The following is a 20,082-nucleotide window of genomic DNA, read 5'->3' on the forward strand; positions in this document are numbered from 1 at the left end:
ACATGCATCCAGGGCACAGATAGCACATTGATGGCGAATGAGTGATAAAATGGATAGAAGGTGCAGTGCATTCTATTTATAATCCCAGTTGATTTACACTAAAACTAATCTGATCCAACAATTCTGATTGTTTTGGTTTGAGAATTGGATTTTCCTTAATTTTGAATAATTTTAACTAAAAAAGTGTTGGGTTTAAATTATATAGTTTATTAGGAAACAAGTAGTTTTAATTATTCTTCTACGAAAGACAATGTATTTAAATAGCCTGCCGGTTTATTTGTTTCGCGAAAATGTGGCAGCAAATTGCAACTATTTCATGGCCACTTGCTAAATGGGAACAAATAAATCTTTTAGATTATAGGGGGAAAACACAACATGTGTTAGCTAGTAATACAAACAATCTGCACTTTCTTTTGTCACGCATGGTCATTAAACTAGTTAAGGATATAAATTTTAATATTTTACCCGCCTAGGGTAGAAAATCAAATTATCTACCCTATTTATACCCTTTCTACAGCTGACGCTTGACATTGACTTTGGTTATGGCTTTTGGCACCATTAACTGCAATTTAATGACGTAGGCGGTCAACAGAACAAAAGGTCACAGCAGCAGCGACGACAGGCAGATCATTACCTCTCGTTTACACTTGGGCCGACTAGAGAATTTGTCCCTCTCAATTAGCATTTGTCTCGCTTGCGGGAAAGTGCATGTGGGTGCAACAATTGGTCATTTCGTTGCAGTAAATTAATTTAATTCTAATTTTAACCGCCCCACAGACTGGCTGGCAAGTGGGGAGGATCAATTGAAATTTATTTGCCAAATATAATGACAATCTCGATCTTGACATCTCTGAGTGATAAGTTTTGGTTGCGCAGCGTATACGTCACTTCCGGTTGCTCTTGGGCTTGCTTTTGTATGTGTGTGTGTGTGTGTGTGTGTGAGTGACTGGGAGGGACGTATGGCTCTCTTAAACAGTGAGAACTATATTAAATTTTAAATTTTACAAACATTTGTTCTTTTTTTAATATCCTCTATTATATTAGTCTATATTAAATTTTAAGTTTAATAGCAAGAACTACATTCTACAATATATTCTAGTTCTATACAATATATAGAACTACATTACTTTCTCTCTGTGTAGATTCTTCAGGGTCCACTGGCAATTACCGTTCGTTTAGCATTCTCAGCCTGCTTATCAATTAATCAGCTTTTAAGCTGCATCGTCAGCGTCGACGCCGACTGAGGGGGCGCGTAGTCCTCTGCTGCTGCGATAGATGCACTTCGTTCGCTGATTTTCGCCATTAATTGCGTCTGTGGTCGTCTATGTGTGCTGTGCCTTATGGGTGAGAGCGGAAAGCGGAAAACCCTCAAAAATAAAGAGCATATAAACCTGAGTACATCGTTGCCGTAATTCAATTCAATGGCTAGTGTGTGTGTGTGTGCTCTATGGGTTGCTCGGTAGATGTGGGTGTGGGTTCGGTCGGTGCGAGTGTATCTGTGCACATTGCCCGATGCTCGCACCGCTTTTCAGTAATAATCATTCTGTGCCTGACCGTTGCGGGTTCCGTTCTTGGCCCACCCGAAGTGGTTCCATTATAAAAGACGCGTGCCATTCTCCAGGCCGATGGAGTTGGATTCGAGACAGCAAAGGTTCCGTGTCCTGCCTGGCAGCCTCTAAATAAAAAAAAAAAATTAAAATAGCACATTGTAGTGCAAATTCGAGTGAAAGTGACAGCGATTCGTTAAATATTACATAAAAAAAGTTATAGTTGTTGAATTATTATACGGTTGAAATGCATTTTATTACCTCTTGGGTGCTAGGTAAATAAATAGTTTAATAATATTTATCGCCTTATTCCATTGTGACTCATTGAACGACAATTAAAAGAAGTCTTTTAACTCAAAGTGATTCACCGAAACACCCGAAAAACCGTCACAATAATCACAGGGCTCTTGATTATCGAATTCGAATCGCAGGTGCAAATCAGTAAACCCTAAAATGGCAAAAAACAAAGTCACGTCTTGGAGGTGATCCCACGCTTTCAAAAAATTTCCACATTCCTCCACATTCTAATTGTCGTCGCAGTGTCTACTATTTATTTTATAATTATTCCGATCCATTGAATTGATAAGATGCCGCAAACAATATACAAGTGATAATATCCCCCCCCCAGGGATCACAAATTACAAAGCGGCCTTTTACGTACGATTTACAATGGATATGGGTTCTCATAGATATGATTGAAATCGGAAGTGTGTTCGGATGAGCTTGGGTATTTTTCCAGCCAAATGCAGATTAGGGCTCTTATTTAGATTCTCGTCGAGGCACGAGTCGTATTGTCAATTGGCTCCATCCTGTCCAAGACTCTGGCCATTGAAGGCGATTAAGAACGACAAATTGGGGTTAGACATATTCAGAAAACCGGGGGATTTTTTTTTTGAATCTTTCACAATATTTAAATTCTGTTTATTTAACTTCCCATAAAAAGTCATTATCTGAGAGAATCGAGTATTACTTCATGTAACATCATAAAATTGGGGGACTTACTGTGGCAATAAATTCTGGTATTCTGGTATCTAATTTGAAACCCCTAACACATACTCCATCAGATATCTGGAATCTGAGCTCAGTGCGTCACTTCAGTAGAACTCCGACAGCACTCCAGAGCCCCGTACTTTGGACGTGGATCACGCGCCCGAAGAGATATCTGAATGGAAGACAACTTGTTGCCATCGTGGTTGACTTTGTGCGGGGCATTTGGAAAATACCCACTTAATTCGTCTAACTCAGATACAGATACTGGTGGCAATCGACTCATCACAACGGGGCAACTTGTCTGATAAGGTCAGCGAGAGCTAAATATTTCTGGCCTTCCAAGTGCCTGGGTGGCGAAAACTGCTGACCTAATCCAGATAGTCGAAAGTAATTTATTTGTCCTAGATGGCACTCCAGAAATCTCCGATTAGATGCGTTTGAGCCAAACCGGAGATGGGGGGATGAATATTAAACGATTAATTTCCAATTAACCAAGTTGGGTTTATGGAGCCCTAAAAGATTCGATTAAGCCTAATCGTTCTATTAGGCGCCATTGCCGAGCACCTGCTTATCGCCTTCGCTTACCTGTCAGGTAGTTTATTGCCTGATTAGCTGCGATTTCTGTCCCCGTTATATGACTCTGGTGTATACCTGTTTGTGACGGCTGGTGTAATCACCTCAATAGATTATAGTTCAATTGGAATTTTTATTTTAAGCCGTTTTGCTTTTTCGGCTACCGTTTAATCCCCCTGGAGATTGCCTTCAGTTTGCTCTAGATACGAGAGTTAGCTTTTTAATAAACGGAGTGCTGCTAGTAGTAAGCCCAAATTAAAACTGTACCCAATCGCTTTGTCCGATAGCTGTGGAACAAGCTATTGATGAAGAGAACACACCCTCTTTGTACTACCAACATTCGACGCCAATGAAGCGTTGTAACTTCTGTGTATCTGACATGTTTGTAATGGGCTCTGATTTCGAGCCGGAGCGGAATTGCATTTCCACTCCACAATCTCAATTGTCAATACATCCTATTTGCATATACTACATTAAGTGTCATCTGTCCCCAGTGTCTTGTTTACTTGAGCCGGGGGCTTCTGCCCCCGGCATTCACTATCTCATTAGTCTGTTTGTCAAGAAAGGCTTTATCATCATCCATTGAACTTCTTCCGCTTGCACTCGACGCTCGAAGTCCAGTCCAGATGGAAAATTTTTAACCCACAATCCCACAATCGATTTGCAATGTTGCGATGCCCTAAAGCAATCCCAGTTAATGTTTATGGCCAAATTATCAGACGTCAGAATATTTGAGCAATTAAGAAAAACCAAAGTCTCGGCTATCAGATACCCAAAAGAATTATAACACAGTGACACAGCAAGATATGGATGTGGAATATATACACCAGAGTTTATAAAGCAATCCATGTTTCCTGTCTAAATAATTATAAAATTCTAATTCATTTTCAAAAGATTTATTAGCCTCAATACTTGAGAAGTTGATAAGAAAAATCAGTTGTTCCCATTCACATGACCCGAGTTGTATTTATTGGATATCGCAGCTTATCAAAATTATGACAATGGGTCTTAAAACCGAGCGCACTCCCGAAATTGTGTATCGGCGGGAGATATCTTTGATTATTGTGCTCACTAAAATGTATATAAAATGCTGTCTGGAAAATCACCAAGTGCTCTAAAAATCGGAATCTCTCAGAAGAGATTTGACAAAATATTATGTATTTTAGCTTGCCCGGTGCTGAGCTATGCATGTTGAAAACATTTCTGCTGACTTGGCCGAAATAAATAAATAAACGAGACAGGCCAATGCCAAGTGAAGCTAATGTGGAAACACGATGCAGAATTCCATACAATTACCATCCAGATTGAAATATTTTCACTTGACGTTGAGTGCATTTTCCACTTGTTTATTTTGAGCGACTTTTCACATGATTATCTACCATTTGCATTGCCAGTTTACCGCTTCCAATTATCGTTTTGTTAACTTTTACACCCCGGGGGCTGCTGGAATTACAGAACATTTCCTCTAATCAGATATCAAAGCTCTGACTAGTCAAATTTAATTGCCCGAGTCGTTTGCATGTGCAAATTTAATTGCACTTTAAATTGTTGCCCGACATTTGTTGCATGTGTTCAGTGTGAAGGAAGCATTTGGGGAAATTAAAAGGCTAGGGAAAGGGTATGGGGTATGAGGTCTCAGGTCAAGTGATTTTCCCTTAATCCACCAGATTCTACATACTATCTGTGCAATTTATATAAATGGCAAACCACCATTAGGTCTTGTGATCGTTTCTCAATTAAAAGGGGAAATTTTATAGCCTTCGATATGGCTCAAGTTGATTAGGTTTCAATGAAAAACAGAATGCTACTTACTAAGTAAATTATTATAAAATCATTAATGTCCAGAATCAAAAATGAATTATTGTGTCTAATCAACAAACGAAAGCCATAACTCAGGAATCTTGCTCTCTAAATCATTGCGTCACAGGGCGAACCACGATTATATTAGGTATATAATAATACCTCAGCTGATGTACGGGTCGGCACGCTGCCCGGCAAAAGCCATAATACCTATACTAGAGCAATTATATAGTATTTATATTTAGCTATGGGCAGTACTTTCACAGCTGTCGTCGTCGTTTGTCCAACTTGCAAAAATGCCAAACAGAAAGCATAAATATTCGAAAGATTAAAGACGAAGCATAAATTATCATACTTGTTTGTGGACTTTTTATTAACCCATTAAGGTTGAATTTGGCCTAATAAACACAGCCATTTGATCACAGATCACACTTTTATGCGAGTTATGCGAATGTTCAGTGTTTTTTAAACACCATAATGGATCGTAAAAAAAATCCTAAATATAAAATAAAACCAGAGCTGCTGACCGCACGCATAAAAATTAGTTGATATTTTGATATTCACATGTCAAAATGCTTTTAGTCGGCAGAAAAGAAAGTGTCTGTCGATTTTTTTGTTTGGCCGGCAGGTTAATGAAACATTTATGTACCATATACATATTGCTTGATTTAAATATGCCAACTTATATACAGATACAAGCGGAGGAAATCATAAATTTCTGGTTTATTTTTGGCCAATTCAAGTGCAAGGTGATGGGGGCTGTGCGACCGTTGACGCTGCCAAAGATTGGCAAGATTGACCCTCCGTTCTTCAATTTTCGGTTTTTATTGCTTGCCATCAACTGCAGTTTTTAATGTGTCTTATTTTTTGGCCCTGAATGTGTGTTTCGTGTCTTGCCTTGTTGGTCAAGTTGAAGTTAACTCGCCATTAAGCGCTATCACGGGGCGTATACTTGATATTTATTTGTAACTTGTTTTTTTTTTCCTTACAGCATTCTGCTCCCTGGCACTCGGCCGGGCCAACGATTGGGGGTACCCGGACTGGGAAACCGATTCGACTCTGTGTAAGTAAAGCCAATTCCGACAAACCCATTCAAGTCTATTTGCTAAAATTAGTTAATCAACGCCAAAAAGCCCGCGTAGAGTGGATCACTTCTGTCCATTGTCAAGTGTTTTGCATACCGCCCTCGATCTCCTCCACTATATAGGATGACGTGCTCGGGGCATAGTTGGGCCAAATTGAACAAAATTGTTGTGTATGCAAATTGAACATAAATAATGATAAATGCGAGCCGCCGCTCGATGGACTCGGACTTTGGAAATTCTGCGAAAAACCAAGAAATTCAAAGAGTTTTTAATTGATAGAAGCAGTAGCCAATTATATAAAGTTTGATTTATGAGCATTTAATTTTAGATAAAAATTTTGCTTGTGCAGAAAGTTGAATTGCCAAAAAATGGCTTGAAATTGAAGTTCTGACATTGATGAATAGGAATGGATTGAATTTAATGGATTATTTGATTTTCAATACGACAAATATATTTCCATTTACAGCTTTTCCCAAGTGGGGCGGACTCTGTGATAGTGGAACCAGGCAAAGCCCCATAAATATAAATGCCATCACTTCTCTCAAAGGCGAATTCGATCCCTTGAAGTTAAAGAACTATGACGACCCCCAGAGCGATCTGCAAATGGTTAACAATGGCCACAGCAGTGAGTCAAGAACTTAAGATTTTAATTCCAAAACATAATAATTATGTATTTATTTTTTTTTAGTCCAACTATCGGGATTTGATGATGATTTGATTGTCAGTGGGGGTGGACTATTGAGCGATTACGTTGTCGAACAAGTCCACTTCCACTGGTGGTCGGAGCATACTATCAACGACATCCGGTATCCCCTGGAGATGCACATCGTCCATAGGAATACCATTTACCCCAATATGTCCATGGCGAGCGAATTCAAGGACGGCCTTTTAGTGATCGGAGTCCTTTTCCATGCTTCTCCTACCCCAAACCAAGGGATCGAAAAAATTGTGGAACACTTGAAGGACGTGAAGAATGCCTCGAACATAAATAACGCAGTTTCACTTAAGATAAATAAACTGGCTATTATGGAATTGCTGCCAAATATGGATAACTATTTTACGTATGCCGGTTCCCTGACCACGCCCAACTGCGCCGAGGTTGTCACGTGGATCGTGATGTCCGAAACCCGTCCCGTGACCTTTGATCAGGTGAAACAGTTCAAAGAAATCGAGCATGAGGAGGGCAAACAATTGACCAACAACTACCGTGAAAACCAAAGTCTAAACGACCGTGCTGTTGTGTTTGTGATGGGACAAAAATCGGGAGCGTCCGGAGTCACAGGATCTCTGGCTCTGAGCCTAATCGTCTTGGTAGCCGGCCAGAAGTTCCTGTAATTAAATATGTAATTATCTGTAATTAAGAAAATTCTAATAGAGAGCAGCCAATGACATACTCGTACCAAAGAAGTCGTCACGATACATCGAATTTGATTTTAAATATAAAACCGGAAAACAGGACAATTTATACTCATTAATTAATAAGAGAAAAATAACTAGTCAGTTTGTATAATGTTCATTAATAAGTGCAAATTTCACCAATAATAAATGAAAGATTCTACAAGCAATCAGTTCTGTTGGTATCTTACTTATATGGGGGGCCTACAGTGCGATAATCGTTGAAAGTTCAAACTGACCAGTCTTCCCATGAACGTGTAGTCATATACCTAAAAATAACTAGTGATTGGCTATTATTTCTGTGAATATTTTATCACAAGACCCCAGTTGGAGTGAATAAAATATTTTTATAACACCATTCGGTCAGTGTGATTCCTTGGAGTGGTGGCATAAATGAATTTATCACCGAATAGAATTTTAGAAATCACTGATAACTGCTCGAAGTCAACTGACCAATTTTATTGCCTGATAAAGTTAATTGATATTGGATGGATGCTAAATAAATTAACTACAACAAACACCCCGAGCCATTGTCCCTACAATTTGATTTCGCTTATTGGTGTTCATTGTGGACTGACACTTGGACCTCTTGGCACTCGATTGATTGTGGATGATTGAAACGCGTGTCCAACTCTTTATTGATGGGCCGAGTACACAAACAACTTAAAATAAAATCACTATACTATCTTATCTGCCTTGGAGGAGATACACAGAGTCGTCAAATAATCAAAGTGACCAAAGGGTGATTAGTTCGAAAGTGCAGAATTACTTTGAAATTTATTGCAGTTCGATAAATCATTTGCGACTTTATCTAGGTACTCAGACTTGGAAGTACTTAAAAGTTATTTTCAGAAATATGTTTGATAGGAAAATCGGAGCTACTTAAAAGGAAAAAGTTTTTAACTTGCAAAAAAAATAAAATACTTTCAATTCAATTCCTAATATTGCTTAGATTGTTTACAAATTGTAAGAGTCCTTTTTATATTGTTTTATAATATTTTTTATTATCTTTAAAGATTTTAAATATTTTTGTTAAATATAATTTTTTTCGTAGCATTCAATTGGGCTTCAAGAATATAAGACTATTTCGAGTGTTAAGAAAAACAGTATACTTTTAGGGGTTTTGCTCAGATATAATAATTTTTTTCACAAAATAAATGCCAAGGAAGGCAACTAATTTAAATAAAAGATAAAAAAGAAGCATGATTTACATATCAAAGGAACATATGTAAAGAAAAGTAGTTATAGTTTTTTTTTTCTTTTATTTATTATTAGATTATTGTTTTCATTTTAAAAAATATTGACATACAAATATTAATTTCGCTGTACTTTTTGTCAATGCACAGTGGTTGATTATGTATGGCGAAGGCGGCCAAAAATAGTTCCAGTTGGAATATGGAGCTCAAAATTTTTGTGCTTCTTTATAGACTCAATATTATGAAGAACATTATTAAACAAAGGCAAAAACAATTCGTTAAGGCCATAAAAAAATACAAAATAACATTTTAAAGCTTTAATTCAATTGCATACTTTCAGGCTCGAAAATTCCTTATTTATTAAATATGTTTTAATTTCATTTTATTATCAATATACAAAATAAAATAAACAATAAAATTATTCTAACAAATCAAAAGCACTTTTCGAAAGAATCGTTTTACATTTGGAGGGTAACTTTCGTTGCCCGGTTATGAAAGGATCTGAAGTTAAAAACAACCGATTTATAAGGTCCTTATTAGTGGCAATACGTGAGGTTTTACGTGTATGATTGAGTCTATACTTCTTAACGTCTTTGTTCCTCGACTCCGCAGCTTCTTCTGAGAGCTCTCCAATGGATACTAATGCATATTGAATAACATCTGGGGCATGAATAAGTATTTTATGCACTGAAGAAGGCAAATAATACCAGGAATACTTTGTTGTTAGTTCCCTTGCAGTATCTAGTGCTAGTTTTCGAAATTTTTTCACATTGATTTTATATCCAGACGACAAGGCTTGCAGTACTGTTGCACATTTTTCAATTAAATGTTGTTCAATGCCTGTTATTTCAGCCGATAAATGAGGATTATTAAAAAATGTTCTCGCAGTGTTGCCGTCATTTGAATTTCCACTGCCACCTGTTCTTGGTTTGTCGACAATAAGACCCATTTTTTCACGAAATTCGGACTGAATATTTTGTTTCCTTCTCTGAAACAGTTCTTTATTTTCTTCCCCTCTTATTTGCCATTGACGGATTTCAAGTTTATATGATACGTGAAGAAAATATTCAAAGAAACGAATATACGCATGTAATGGAGACAATCCAAATTCATACCGATCTGTTCTGACTTTTTTTTGTAGGCATTTGTCAATGTCGTTCATTTCCGTAGGTCTAGCTTGGCATATGTAGCACTTTGAAGATGATGTTTCACTTAAGGCATTGCACACTTTGCCATCCACCATTGTGAGTTGAAGGATATGATCAACACAGAATTTCCGGTTGGTAGCCGTTTTAAGTTCGGTGGGAGTTAGTTGTTGAATTTTGTTTTTAAAATACTCTTCTTCATTTTTAATTAAATTTACTGATTCCTTTTAAAATTGAATGCGAATCGGGCCGCAATAACGGGTAGACGATGGTCGTGGGTTTTTCCAAATAATTTTCTGTTCCTTATCATTATCAGATTTTACAAATAGTTGAAGACGAACATATGATGTCACAAATAAGCAACTGTCTTCCAAATTATTATTTTAAAATTTTTGCTTATATTCGCTGTATCCAGAGCTGCCATCGAAGCCCCATTTCCCTATTAAAGTGAGGTAATTATGAGACTCATCAAGTTTATCTGTTACATCGCTTTGTAACTTTAAAATGCGAGACGCAGTGTGGTCCAATAAGCTTTGTAGCGGAACTTCTATGTCAGATTCTGTAACACTTATTAGTTCTGGATAGCTTTCCTGTTTTCCCTTTAAAATATTATTGTAACAGGGAAAAAATTTTGCCTCTATTTTACTGTTAACAAAGCTTTTGATGTGTTCATATTGCTGTTTTGTCAAATTAGCTTCAGTTATAAGATCTACTACTTCACATTCCTTTGCTGGAAATATCGAAGGATTCGGTTGCCTGCAAACCGAACGTATGTCATCCGCAGCGGACTGATTGACCTCTGATATTTCTGCTATTCTTCGCCTCTTCGTTCTTTCTGAGCACACTGCTAGACTTAATTTTGGACGTCCTCGATCAGATGATTTTCTGGATTGACTTAAACATGAACATAAATTTGAATATATAAATTTTGCTAACCAATCAGAATTTACTTGAATAACTTTTACTTTATTTCTATAGGATTTATTCCACATATCAGCAAACTTTTTGAATAAGTAATCAAGTACTTTCTTAGAAATATTTTCAATAATTTCGTAACCATCAGATTGAAATCTATGTTGTAGGTCGTCATATACTTTTTTAGCTTTATCAGGAAATGAACCTATTACTGAGCACCACATCTCAAAAATATTTAAACGTGATATTTTGCACTGATATGAATTGCCTGTATATAAAAACAAAGTTAATTAAATTAAAAAATCACAATTGCGAAATTAAGATTTCAAAGCACAAATGAATAAGACGAACACAACAAAAGACAAACTACGCACGAAAACAGCAAAACATAAAATTTGCTCGAACACAAAAAATGGAATAAGTCAGAAGGTTGCAAAAAGTTGCAGCTCAAATTTAGAACATAGACTAAGAAAACATTCACTATTATTAATAAATAAGTTTCATTAAAGGGAGAGACGGGTAACACAACTTTTTCTTTATCTTAATTCTATGTATACACAAAAATTCGCCACTCGTCAGGTCACTAATGAAACACTAACTTTAAAACAATAACACGACACATATTGACATAAAAATTACTCCGTTTTATAGTACATGCCTTTATTTTCATAATTCATTTTATTTGATTATGATTGACCACGATTTACTATTTTAATTAAATTTTTTCGAAGGAGCTAATTTTTAAGCTGCGTTCACTGCAACGACCACGAGTTTTGTTTGTCTCTCTTCTCCCGCTATTCGTACAGCGAGGGAAAGGGACAGAACGAAAATGAAAATACCGTTTGTTTTATTGATCTGTTAAGAAATAATTTTAAGACAAAAAATGGAAAAGTTCGGACTGTCGTTTTTTTATTTTTGGCCTATGGAATCAACCACTGTGCAATGGCTCAAAAAACATACATTTCCTATTTCGGAAGCATTTATCAAATATTTTATTCGGCTTATTGAAAAAGCAACCTCTTAACTTGTTTCGGCGATCGATCCTCGCTCATTTGTCAAAAATTAGTGCCTGGGTTCGTGTAAAAGCTGTCGGCTTAAATCCAAAAAAAGATATTATAAAAAAAACAAAATTTGTTCCACATGCTTAATAACATAATAGACGTTTTGTCTGGGGTATCCCAAAAATAGCTGTGAACTCGAGGTGTCCCATAATTAATATTCAGATCGTTTGTAGGCCAATAATTAAAAAGGCATTTATTATCCGAACTCCGAGCTGGTAGGCCTCGAAGGGGCATTTATCGCCCAATCAAATCGATTCGACGGATTTCAATACGACGGAGTTGGAATCGAAGTCGGATGCGGATTCGGATTGGGACTGGGATACTGGTGGATCTGTAAGTAATACTGATAGGAGCGGACAAAGGCCCCCAATGTCAAAATCTCTCATGGTGTGAATTAATAAATTATTAAAATAGTTTTGTTACGCAAATCATAATTTGTGTCCCGTCAACATTCACTTTTGTGTTTTATTTTTTTTTTAGCTAATCTGTCTGTGCACCGAGTGCTTTGCATTCAATACCCATTTTTTGTTTGCTATTTGAACATTTTAGCAACTTATTTGATTTGCATAAAATATGCAAAGTTCGGCAACACTTGACACTCATTAATCACAGGGAGCTCTTTTGGTCAGATTCCATTTCGTTTTGATTTAATTTAATTTTCTGTGGCTTTTGTAAGGCTACTTTCATCCTAAATGCATTTAGCCAGGGCTATTAATTAATGACAAAGTAATTTCGGTTTCACATTACCACTGGATATATATCGTATATTTATTTGACAGATCTCTGCATTTTAAAAACAAACTATTCAGCCCCTCAAAGGTAAACAAAGTTTCAGTTTCATTTCTATGTTTGTTGGCCTTTCGTCATGGCCCTCGAAATTGGCGTGAGAAAGTAGGAAACCTGTTTTCTTCGCCCAATTTTTGGCTTCCAAAAATATACAAATTTAAAAAATGGATAACCCCCGTTAGAAATGTGGAGTAACTTATCATTTTGAAGCTTGGTTGCCCTTGGCTGGATTTTATTTTGATTTGTGGGCAGAAGTTCCTATACTATAGTTCCTACGCTAAGTGGGTTAGCAAATTGGAAAGGAAGATGTCGGATGTAATCCCCAGTTACCATACATTCACTCCCCAATAATAGGGCTGCCAATTAGCCCTATATGGCCATATCTGAGACCAAATCCATCTGCATCTACTTAGCTCTTTGTTATGACAACTAATTTCCGCTGGAAACTGCTGCAACCTGGGGCATGTCCGATTGACAAGCTAATCCAAATTTGAAATGCTTGCTTTCGATTTTATCAGGTGATTTACCTTCACTTCGACCCATCCGAGGCAAAACATATGCTCATCTTGTGTCAATTTGGCACATTTGGAGCTGGCAATATATCGCCCCACGATATAGATGTATCTCCGCCCAGTCGAGCAGATACAGAGACCTAGACCTTGATCACTCCGAGATAGATGCGAAATACTCCAAGACACACTGTCTTGGACTGCATGACCAGTCCCCGAATTTACAATATTTCAATTTCCATTTGATGGATCAAGTTTTGGGGCCATAAAACAAATAACGAGACAATGGTCTGAAAGACAAAAGTGCATTCGCAGCTGGGTGGGTTTGTAACCTCGCCGTTGCCCATCTTCGTCATCAATATTTACATATCAACTAAAGTGCCAAAAAAATAATATTGCCAAAAACATTAGTATTAATTTAAACGAGACTTTGATTGTTAAGTTGGCAGCCGTGACTGACCAAGCTGGAACATTTAAATTTGCAAAGTTGTTAGAAGCTAATATTAAAGTTGGTTTTCCATTTATGTGATTTTGTTAAGGAAGGCTTAACTTAAGAAGTCTCCCAAAATATTTCAAGCATCAATTAGTACATAAGTTACTGCCTAAATCTTATCTATTTCCCTTTTACTTTAGATTGTTTTTGAATACCCAAATGTAAACTGAATTTTATTGTAATATTTACAACATTTGCAGATCCCATATGTGTATCATCTCCACTATTGTTAAAATTTCCTCTCGCCTGACTTTTGTTGAACCCCAAAACATAAAACATAAAACAACTCAAAACACAAAGGGCAGATCCACTTGCCACCCAAACATACGTCTCCGCCACGCATATCTAATGTTGTTTTTGTGTTTTATGGCCCCCGAAAGAAAAATAAACTGTTGCAACTGTGTGGTAGCCACACTACCATAGTATTTCACGATTTGTTTCCGATTATAAACTAGTTGTGGGTCTGGGCTTTGGTATAAAAAGACCCGAACTGGGTTAAGACATCATCACATCCGAGAGACAAGCCAAGCCAAGTGGGAGCATCCGGCTAAGACAGCTAACAGGAGACAGAAACCAAAACCCAAGCGACAGCATGAAGATCTTTGTGGTGCGTGGATTACAAGACACTCTGGATATATCTGAGGATTATAATGTTCTTTTTGCTTTTGATTTTAGACGGTTCTGATGGGCGCCCTGAGCCTGTCGGTCTGCCAGGCCGATATCAGTCTGACCCAGGCGGGCTACAACTATAGGATCCAGCAGCAGTCCCAGCCTCCGGTGGTAGCCCATTTGCTCAACCAGCAGCTCCAGCAGGCACAGGCCCAGGTCCAGGCCTCCCACCCAGTGCTTCCTCCCCTGCCTCTGCCTTATCTTCCTCCAAGTGGCAACCAGTACCAGTCCCAGTCTCGCCCTGTTTCCGGAGGATCCTTCCCCATGCCAACTGGCTTCCCCGTCAACTTCCAGACTGCTCCCGTCCAGCAACAGCGTCGTGCTCGCCCCAGGGTCAGGATCCCTAAGCGTCCCATTGTGACCAAGAACTTCTTCATCCACTCTGCTCCCGAGGAGTCCGAGGACGAGGTCCAGGACGAGCTGAACCAACTGGCCCAGCAGCCACGCAACCACTACAACGTCCTCTTCGTGAAGACCCCGGCTCAGACCAACAAGGCCGCTGCTCTCAACCTGGCCAAGACCCTCAAGCAGGAGAAGACCGTGGTGTACGTCCTGGCCAAGAAGACCACGGCAGCCGATCTGCAGGATGCCATTGCCGAGGCGCCACAGCACATCAACAAGCCAGAGGTGTTCTTCATCAAGTACAGGACTCCCGAAGAGGCCCTCAATGCCCAGAGGCAGATCCAGTCGCAGTACGACACCCTGGGAGGCACTTCCACCATCACCGACGAAGGTGTGGCGCCCATCACCTCGGTTGTGGGTTCCCTGGATCCCCAGGAAGAGGACGAGGAAGAGCAGCAGCAGCAACAGCAGGTGCCGCAGCAGCAGTTGCCATCGGAGGGACATTTCGTGGAGAACGGAGCCGGCAATATCAGTGGAGGTCCCATTGGGCCTCATTACCTGCCCGCGAACCAGTTCTAAGTATTCTTCATTGCTCGCCACATCCAGATATCTGGATTCCAGATCTAGTTAGCTGTCATCCATGCCCCTAGGTTTAAGTGATTACATAGATGTGTAATTGTTACCGAATGCCGTATTAAAACGCAGTTGTTACTAAAAAAAGTGTTTTTTGGTGGCTTTTGGGATAGGTTTATTTTCTGCCTTGGACTAATCTAATGGAAGTAGTTAACTGTTCAATTACAATGACCTTTTGCCCTGTTTGAGGGCATTTCTTCGGTGTTCTCATCTAAGCCATCAGTTTCGGAAGAACTCAGGTGGGTGCGAATAAAGTCATGGTAGTAGGAAATGGAAGCATGGGCATCTAAAAGATAATAATTGAAATAATAAAATAAATATAATAATAAGAATATTTCACCTGGATAGCCACGAGCACAGGGCATGCCCCAGTTGACGAGAGCCACCAGCTTGCCATTGTGCACCAAAGGACCTCCCGAGTCTCCGTGACAGGCGCCCCGTCCTTTGTCGTTGAAAGTGCAAACATGACCGATGTCCACCCGAGTGCTATTATCATGTGCCGCCCGACACTGCTCGTAGGGCACGTATGTCACCTCGAGACTTTGGAGGCGTTTGGGCACATCTCCGCCCAAGGATAAAGTCCCCCACCCTGTCAGCAGGAGCTTCGATCCTGGCACCAAGGCCTCGTGATCCAGCTCCACCGGTTTGGTGGAGTCATCGAACAGAATCGATTCGTTCAGATGGAGCAGAGCTATATCGTTCATGTACCGCCTTGGCGCGTAATTGCAATGCTCCACTATCCTGTCCGGGTAGTAGTACTTTGTGACATTCTTGTCCAAGTCTTGAGTACCTGTCAGGACTCGAAAAGCCGAAGCCTCCTTGCCCCTGGTACAGTGGGCGGCCGTTATGATCCACCGTTCGTCGATAATGGCTCCCCCGCAGGAGTGTAAGCCACTGGCGGCTCCTTGGAGGGATATCTGGTAGGGGGCTATGCCCTCGGCGGCCTCCTCGCCGCCCACTATGCGGTTAGTTGTGTACTGAGGAGGATATAGAATCTGGCTGAAGGCACAGGAACTCCACAAAATCAAAGGCAGCACGAAAATCAACATAGTAACTTTCTGAAGTTAAAAAAACTGAGTTCAGTTTCACGTTGAAAGAGTCTTTTATATAAGAGCCTCAAGGTGTAGGCTTTAAATTCAAAGTTTTGTCACGTTTGGAGCTCTATCTGGTAATGGAAATATCCCGCTGAGAATGTCAAGAGCCCTTTTCGTAGATAGAGGAGTCTCCGAAAATAGAACACAAGGTTGTAATTTTGATAATGTCAGAGTTAAGGTTTTCGCTTAACTGGCAAATGATAGCTCTTCCCATTAAAAGTAACGTAATAATCTAAAAGGGGGCAATTGAAACGGTGATAAGAAAAGGCTTCCTACTTCCGAATATGGGTGGCGTTATATTTGTTTGTTTAGAAAAACCTCAATACTCGTGAATCACCTATCTGAATTAACTGTCATGATTGATTGGAAACATGACTGACAGACCGGGACTATCTTGGCAGGTGAAAGTGGGGGATTTCTTCGTAAAGTCGATGATCTTGGTAGCTTTCCAGAAAAAAAGGTCCGCAAAAAATGAAGACATAAAATTTTATTTTCAGTTGAAGCGCAATTGCAGGTTTATTTGTTCGTAAATAACATAGTGAGTATACGATATCTGTGTGATAAAATTTTACTACTGGCTAATTTGATCAATTTGGCAAAAGAATGGCCATAAGAATGGCCCCATGCTTGTTTTTTGTTTGTTCGGCTTGGCTTTTGAACCCCCTCGGAAGACTTTGAGGTCCCCCTCCATTTTAGCAGGCTTTGCCCGCCTCCGTCATCATCTCCTCGATCCAATCATGGTAGTAGGCCACCGATCCAAACACATCCGGATAGCCGATGGCACAGGCCTCTCCCCAGTTGACCACGCCGACCAGCACTCCGCTCTCATCCACCAAAGGACCACCAGAGTCGCCGTGGCAGGAGCCCTCGCCCTCCTGGGTAAACGTGCACAAGTGTCCTTCGCCCAGCCAGTTGGCGTTTCGCACTTTGGACGCGCAGTTGGTGTGTTCGATGAACCGCAGGTCGATCTTCTGCAATTGGGTGGCATACCGACCCCAGGTCTTGGTGCTGCCCCATCCAGTCAGGGTGAGTTTATCCCCGACCTTGGGGAGAGATCCCTTGCTGGCCAACCGGATGGGCTGGGTGAGGGAATCGTAGACGATCGGCTTAGCTGTGTGGATCAGGGCTATGTCGTTGTGATAGGCGGGCTTGTCGTGTCCACAATGGATTTTGGCGCTATCCACCAGGTACTCGGCTCCTGGCTTCGTATAGTCATTGGTGCCGGTGACGATCTTTAGATACTGGGTGGGCCACTCCATGCAATGGGCAGCCGTGAGAATCCACTGGGGGGCAATGATGCTGCCACCGCACACATGCTCCCCGAAGGTGCTCATGATGGAGACCTGGTAGGGAGCCCATCCTGTGGCGGCATCGGTGCCACCTATGACCCTCGTCTCCGGCTTGACAGTGCCCAGATGATGATTCAATTGCTGGCGGCGTTGAATTTTCACTCCACGACCCGAACACTGCGACAGGATAACCACAAGGCTGATCAGCAGGAGCCACTTCATCTTGGTCGGACTTTGTTTTTTAAATAAAATTTCAAACTATTTTGTTACGTATTCCGCAATCGTTTGCTCGCATTTTGGCACCGCAATTGCTTTTATAGTCGCAAATTTTTCTTATCTGGCCGAGAGTTTCTTTTGAATATGCGGGCCAGGCGATAAGCTGCCGCCGCGTTCGGGGGAAGCTTCAGCTTCGGCGATGATAATTGCCATTACCCAGGGGGCTACCCCTCCCCCACAGCACAGAACCTATTCGGACCGTGAGTGATAGACAGAACACGCCTTTCGCAGATTACTCATACGCAGTGTGTACGGACTTTGGTCTTCTACTACGAGATCGATAATAGAGTGTCAGAACTTTTAATAATTACGAAATTAATGGGAGGCTACTAAGAGATAGTAAGTAGTTAAAGTATTTATTTATGGTAGGGTCCAAATAGTAAACAAAACTGATATAAACATTTTTGATGGTAAATTTTTGGGTTTTGGTATTATTCCTTTCCGAAAAACCCATTGATATTTTATTGTTGCCAAGAAATTGAATTGGCTTTAACTTATCACTCCTCAATTACAAAAACATGCAGACGTCTGGTCTACAGATTATCAAGATATTTTCCTTTAATCAATTACTTCCAGTAAAATATATGAAATCATTGGCTATTGGACTTTGACACAATTAATGGGATTATCGTTGGCAGAAGATCTTATATTTTGAGTGCTGCTGTCTTGGTTTTTTCCCGAAATGAATGAAAAGTATTTAGATATCTAGTACTTAGTAGTAGAGAACTTAATTGGAAATCAAATATCATTTGATTTTTATTGTGATAATGACTCTTCACTTCGCTGATACCAAAGTCCGACCACAAAGTTTACAACTCTTTATTGATTTTTTAAACAATAGCACATCCATTAATCGCAGATTCAATCCAACTGTAGTAGAAGCTGGCCCGGGCAAAGACATCGGGAAATCCGTAGCCGCAGGGCACACCCCAGTTGCCCACGCCCACCAGGCGCCCCTTGCTGTCCACCAGCGATCCTCCGGCATCTCCGTGACAGGCTCCGGCACCCACGCCTCCCACGGCACAGAGGTGGCCCCAGTCCAGATCGGATGTGCCGCCGTAGGTGGCATTACACTTCGCGGGTGGCACATACGTTAGGTCCAGTTGGCGCAACTCCCAGGAGAAGTCCGAGCCGATCTCGGTGCTGCCCCAGCCGTACATGGTCAGCTTCTCGCCCTCCACCAAGTCCTCCAGCGGAGCAAGGGTAATGTTTTGGGTTACCTCGTCGTAGGCGAAGAGGGTTTTGGTCTTAAGCAGGGCAATGTCGTTATGGTACAGGGGCTTGTCGAAGTTGCAGTGGGTGATGATCTTCTCCACCTCGTACAGCCAGCCAGCTAGGCCCCAATTGTTCTCAGTGCTAGTAACCACCTTAATATAGCTCTCCCGGAGTCCGCTCACGCAACTGGCCGACGTGAGAACGTACTGATCATGGATAATAACACCGCTACAGAAAAGGTTTCTGAAAGGATATCCAGAAAATTAAGAGATTTTTTAAGATCCAAGGACTTATTGGTCTCGATTTTTGATTTGAAAGCTTAAGATTTTTTATAGTTCTCCTTTATAATCCTTTCTCTAATTCCCTAAATCCTTGTTGTATTTACATACCCATAAGGATTCTGCAACGAAACCTGCCAGGGAGCTGCAGTTACTGCAGAGATCTCTCCACCAATAATTCTGGAACTAAACTGCTTGTCGTATGTGGTCACTCCTGAAGAAAAGGCACGAGTCCTGAGATTGGCCTCCAGAGAGGACACCAGCACTAGGACAAGGATAGCCAGAGGAACGACTCTGATTTGGCAAGACATTTTGGACGAGCAGTTCAAGTTGGACTAATTGCAGTTTAATTTTTGAAGAAAGAAGCTAACCTCCTACAATACGATATTCGAGCTACGATATTTGGTATCGGGCCTGATATTAATGAGGTCCCATAAAGGTTGTGCAATCTCCAATCATGGTCAGTCTTTTGAAAACCCACAAACTCTCACAACCATAAAAATCCCATAACTTTTATTAAATCAGCAATACAAATCATGAGTGTTAGTACACCGGAAAAAAATCAACGAGAAACTAGATAAGAAACTATAGTTTTCATTAGGGAGATGTAGTTTTTAAAAATCTAAACAATCTTGTAGAGATATTAGATTGTTTTGATTTATATTAATCAGATATATTAATATAATTTATCATGTCACAGGGTTATCTTTTATAGTTTAGGTCCTTTGAATATAGGTCCTTTGGTTCGACATTGTTGTGGAACAGATTCTGATCTATTAGCTGGCTAACAA

General features: G+C 40.2%; 5 protein-coding genes across 5 annotated transcripts; 2 read left to right on the forward strand and 3 right to left on the reverse strand.

The window, feature by feature from the left end:
- The first annotated feature begins 1,116 nt into the window (after positions 1–1,116).
- LOC6500642 (putative carbonic anhydrase 3) lies at positions 1,117–7,560 on the forward strand. Its single transcript, XM_001953594.4, has 4 exons — positions 1,117–1,822; positions 5,902–5,973; positions 6,462–6,620; positions 6,684–7,560. Exons 1-4 carry the CDS (start codon positions 1,795–1,797, stop codon positions 7,328–7,330), a joined length of 906 nt encoding a protein of 301 aa, XP_001953630.2. The 5' UTR covers positions 1,117–1,794; the 3' UTR covers positions 7,331–7,560.
- A 6,585-nt stretch (positions 7,561–14,145) lies between these two features.
- On the forward strand, positions 14,146–15,220 carry LOC6500643. The gene has a single exon (XM_032449887.2). The coding sequence runs from the start codon at positions 14,180–14,182 to the stop codon at positions 15,083–15,085; it is 906 nt and encodes a 301-aa protein (XP_032305778.1). The 5' UTR covers positions 14,146–14,179; the 3' UTR covers positions 15,086–15,220.
- Positions 15,221–15,223: 3 nt separating this feature from the next.
- Positions 15,224–16,678, reverse strand: LOC6499921 (chymotrypsin-2). Its single transcript, XM_001953596.3, has 2 exons — positions 15,480–16,678; positions 15,224–15,425 (listed from the first exon to the last, which is right to left on the reverse strand). Exons 1-2 carry the CDS (start codon positions 16,186–16,188, stop codon positions 15,298–15,300), a joined length of 837 nt encoding a protein of 278 aa, XP_001953632.1. The 5' UTR covers positions 16,189–16,678; the 3' UTR covers positions 15,224–15,297.
- A 40-nt stretch (positions 16,679–16,718) lies between these two features.
- LOC6499920 (chymotrypsin-2) lies at positions 16,719–17,819 on the reverse strand. Its single transcript, XM_001953597.4, has one exon. The coding sequence runs from the start codon at positions 17,742–17,744 to the stop codon at positions 16,926–16,928; it is 819 nt and encodes a 272-aa protein (XP_001953633.1). The 5' UTR covers positions 17,745–17,819; the 3' UTR covers positions 16,719–16,925.
- A 508-nt stretch (positions 17,820–18,327) lies between these two features.
- On the reverse strand, positions 18,328–19,635 carry LOC6499919 (chymotrypsin-2). Its single transcript, XM_001953598.4, has 2 exons — positions 19,403–19,635; positions 18,328–19,256 (listed from the first exon to the last, which is right to left on the reverse strand). Exons 1-2 carry the CDS (start codon positions 19,600–19,602, stop codon positions 18,629–18,631), a joined length of 828 nt encoding a protein of 275 aa, XP_001953634.1. The 5' UTR covers positions 19,603–19,635; the 3' UTR covers positions 18,328–18,628.
- Positions 19,636–20,082: the final 447 nt, after the last annotated feature.

This window comes from Drosophila ananassae, chromosome 2L (assembly GCF_017639315.1).
Source record: "Drosophila ananassae strain 14024-0371.13 chromosome 2L, ASM1763931v2, whole genome shotgun sequence".
Classification (NCBI taxonomy): Eukaryota; Metazoa; Arthropoda; class Insecta; order Diptera; family Drosophilidae; genus Drosophila; species Drosophila ananassae.

What these genes read in the sequence shown, in the direction of transcription:
- LOC6500642 (XM_001953594.4), top strand. Translation starts at nt 1,795, where the DNA reads ATGCATTTTATTACCTCTTGGGTGCTAG. An exon ending in GGAAACCGATTCGACTCTGT is followed by an intron (nt 5,974 to 6,461) that starts GTAAGTAAAGCC and finishes TTCCATTTACAG; the next exon opens with CTTTTCCCAAGTGGGGCGGA. An exon ending in GGTTAACAATGGCCACAGCA is followed by an intron (nt 6,621 to 6,683) that starts GTGAGTCAAGAA and finishes ATTTTTTTTTAG; the next exon opens with TCCAACTATCGGGATTTGAT.
- LOC6500643 (XM_032449887.2), top strand. Translation starts at nt 14,180, where the DNA reads ATGGGCGCCCTGAGCCTGTCGGTCTGCCAGGCCGATATCAGTCTGACC.
- LOC6499921 (XM_001953596.3), bottom strand. Translation starts at nt 16,188, where the DNA reads ATGTTGATTTTCGTGCTGCCTTTGATTTTGTGGAGTTCCTGTGCCTTC. An exon ending in CTGTGCTCGTGGCTATCCAG is followed by an intron (nt 15,426 to 15,479) that starts GTGAAATATTCT and finishes ATTATCTTTTAG; the next exon opens with ATGCCCATGCTTCCATTTCC.
- LOC6499920 (XM_001953597.4), bottom strand. Translation starts at nt 17,744, where the DNA reads ATGAAGTGGCTCCTGCTGATCAGCCTTGTGGTTATCCTGTCGCAGTGT.
- LOC6499919 (XM_001953598.4), bottom strand. Translation starts at nt 19,602, where the DNA reads ATGTCTTGCCAAATCAGAGTCGTTCCTCTGGCTATCCTTGTCCTAGTG. An exon ending in TCGTTGCAGAATCCTTATGG is followed by an intron (nt 19,257 to 19,402) that starts GTATGTAAATAC and finishes ATATCCTTTCAG; the next exon opens with AAACCTTTTCTGTAGCGGTG.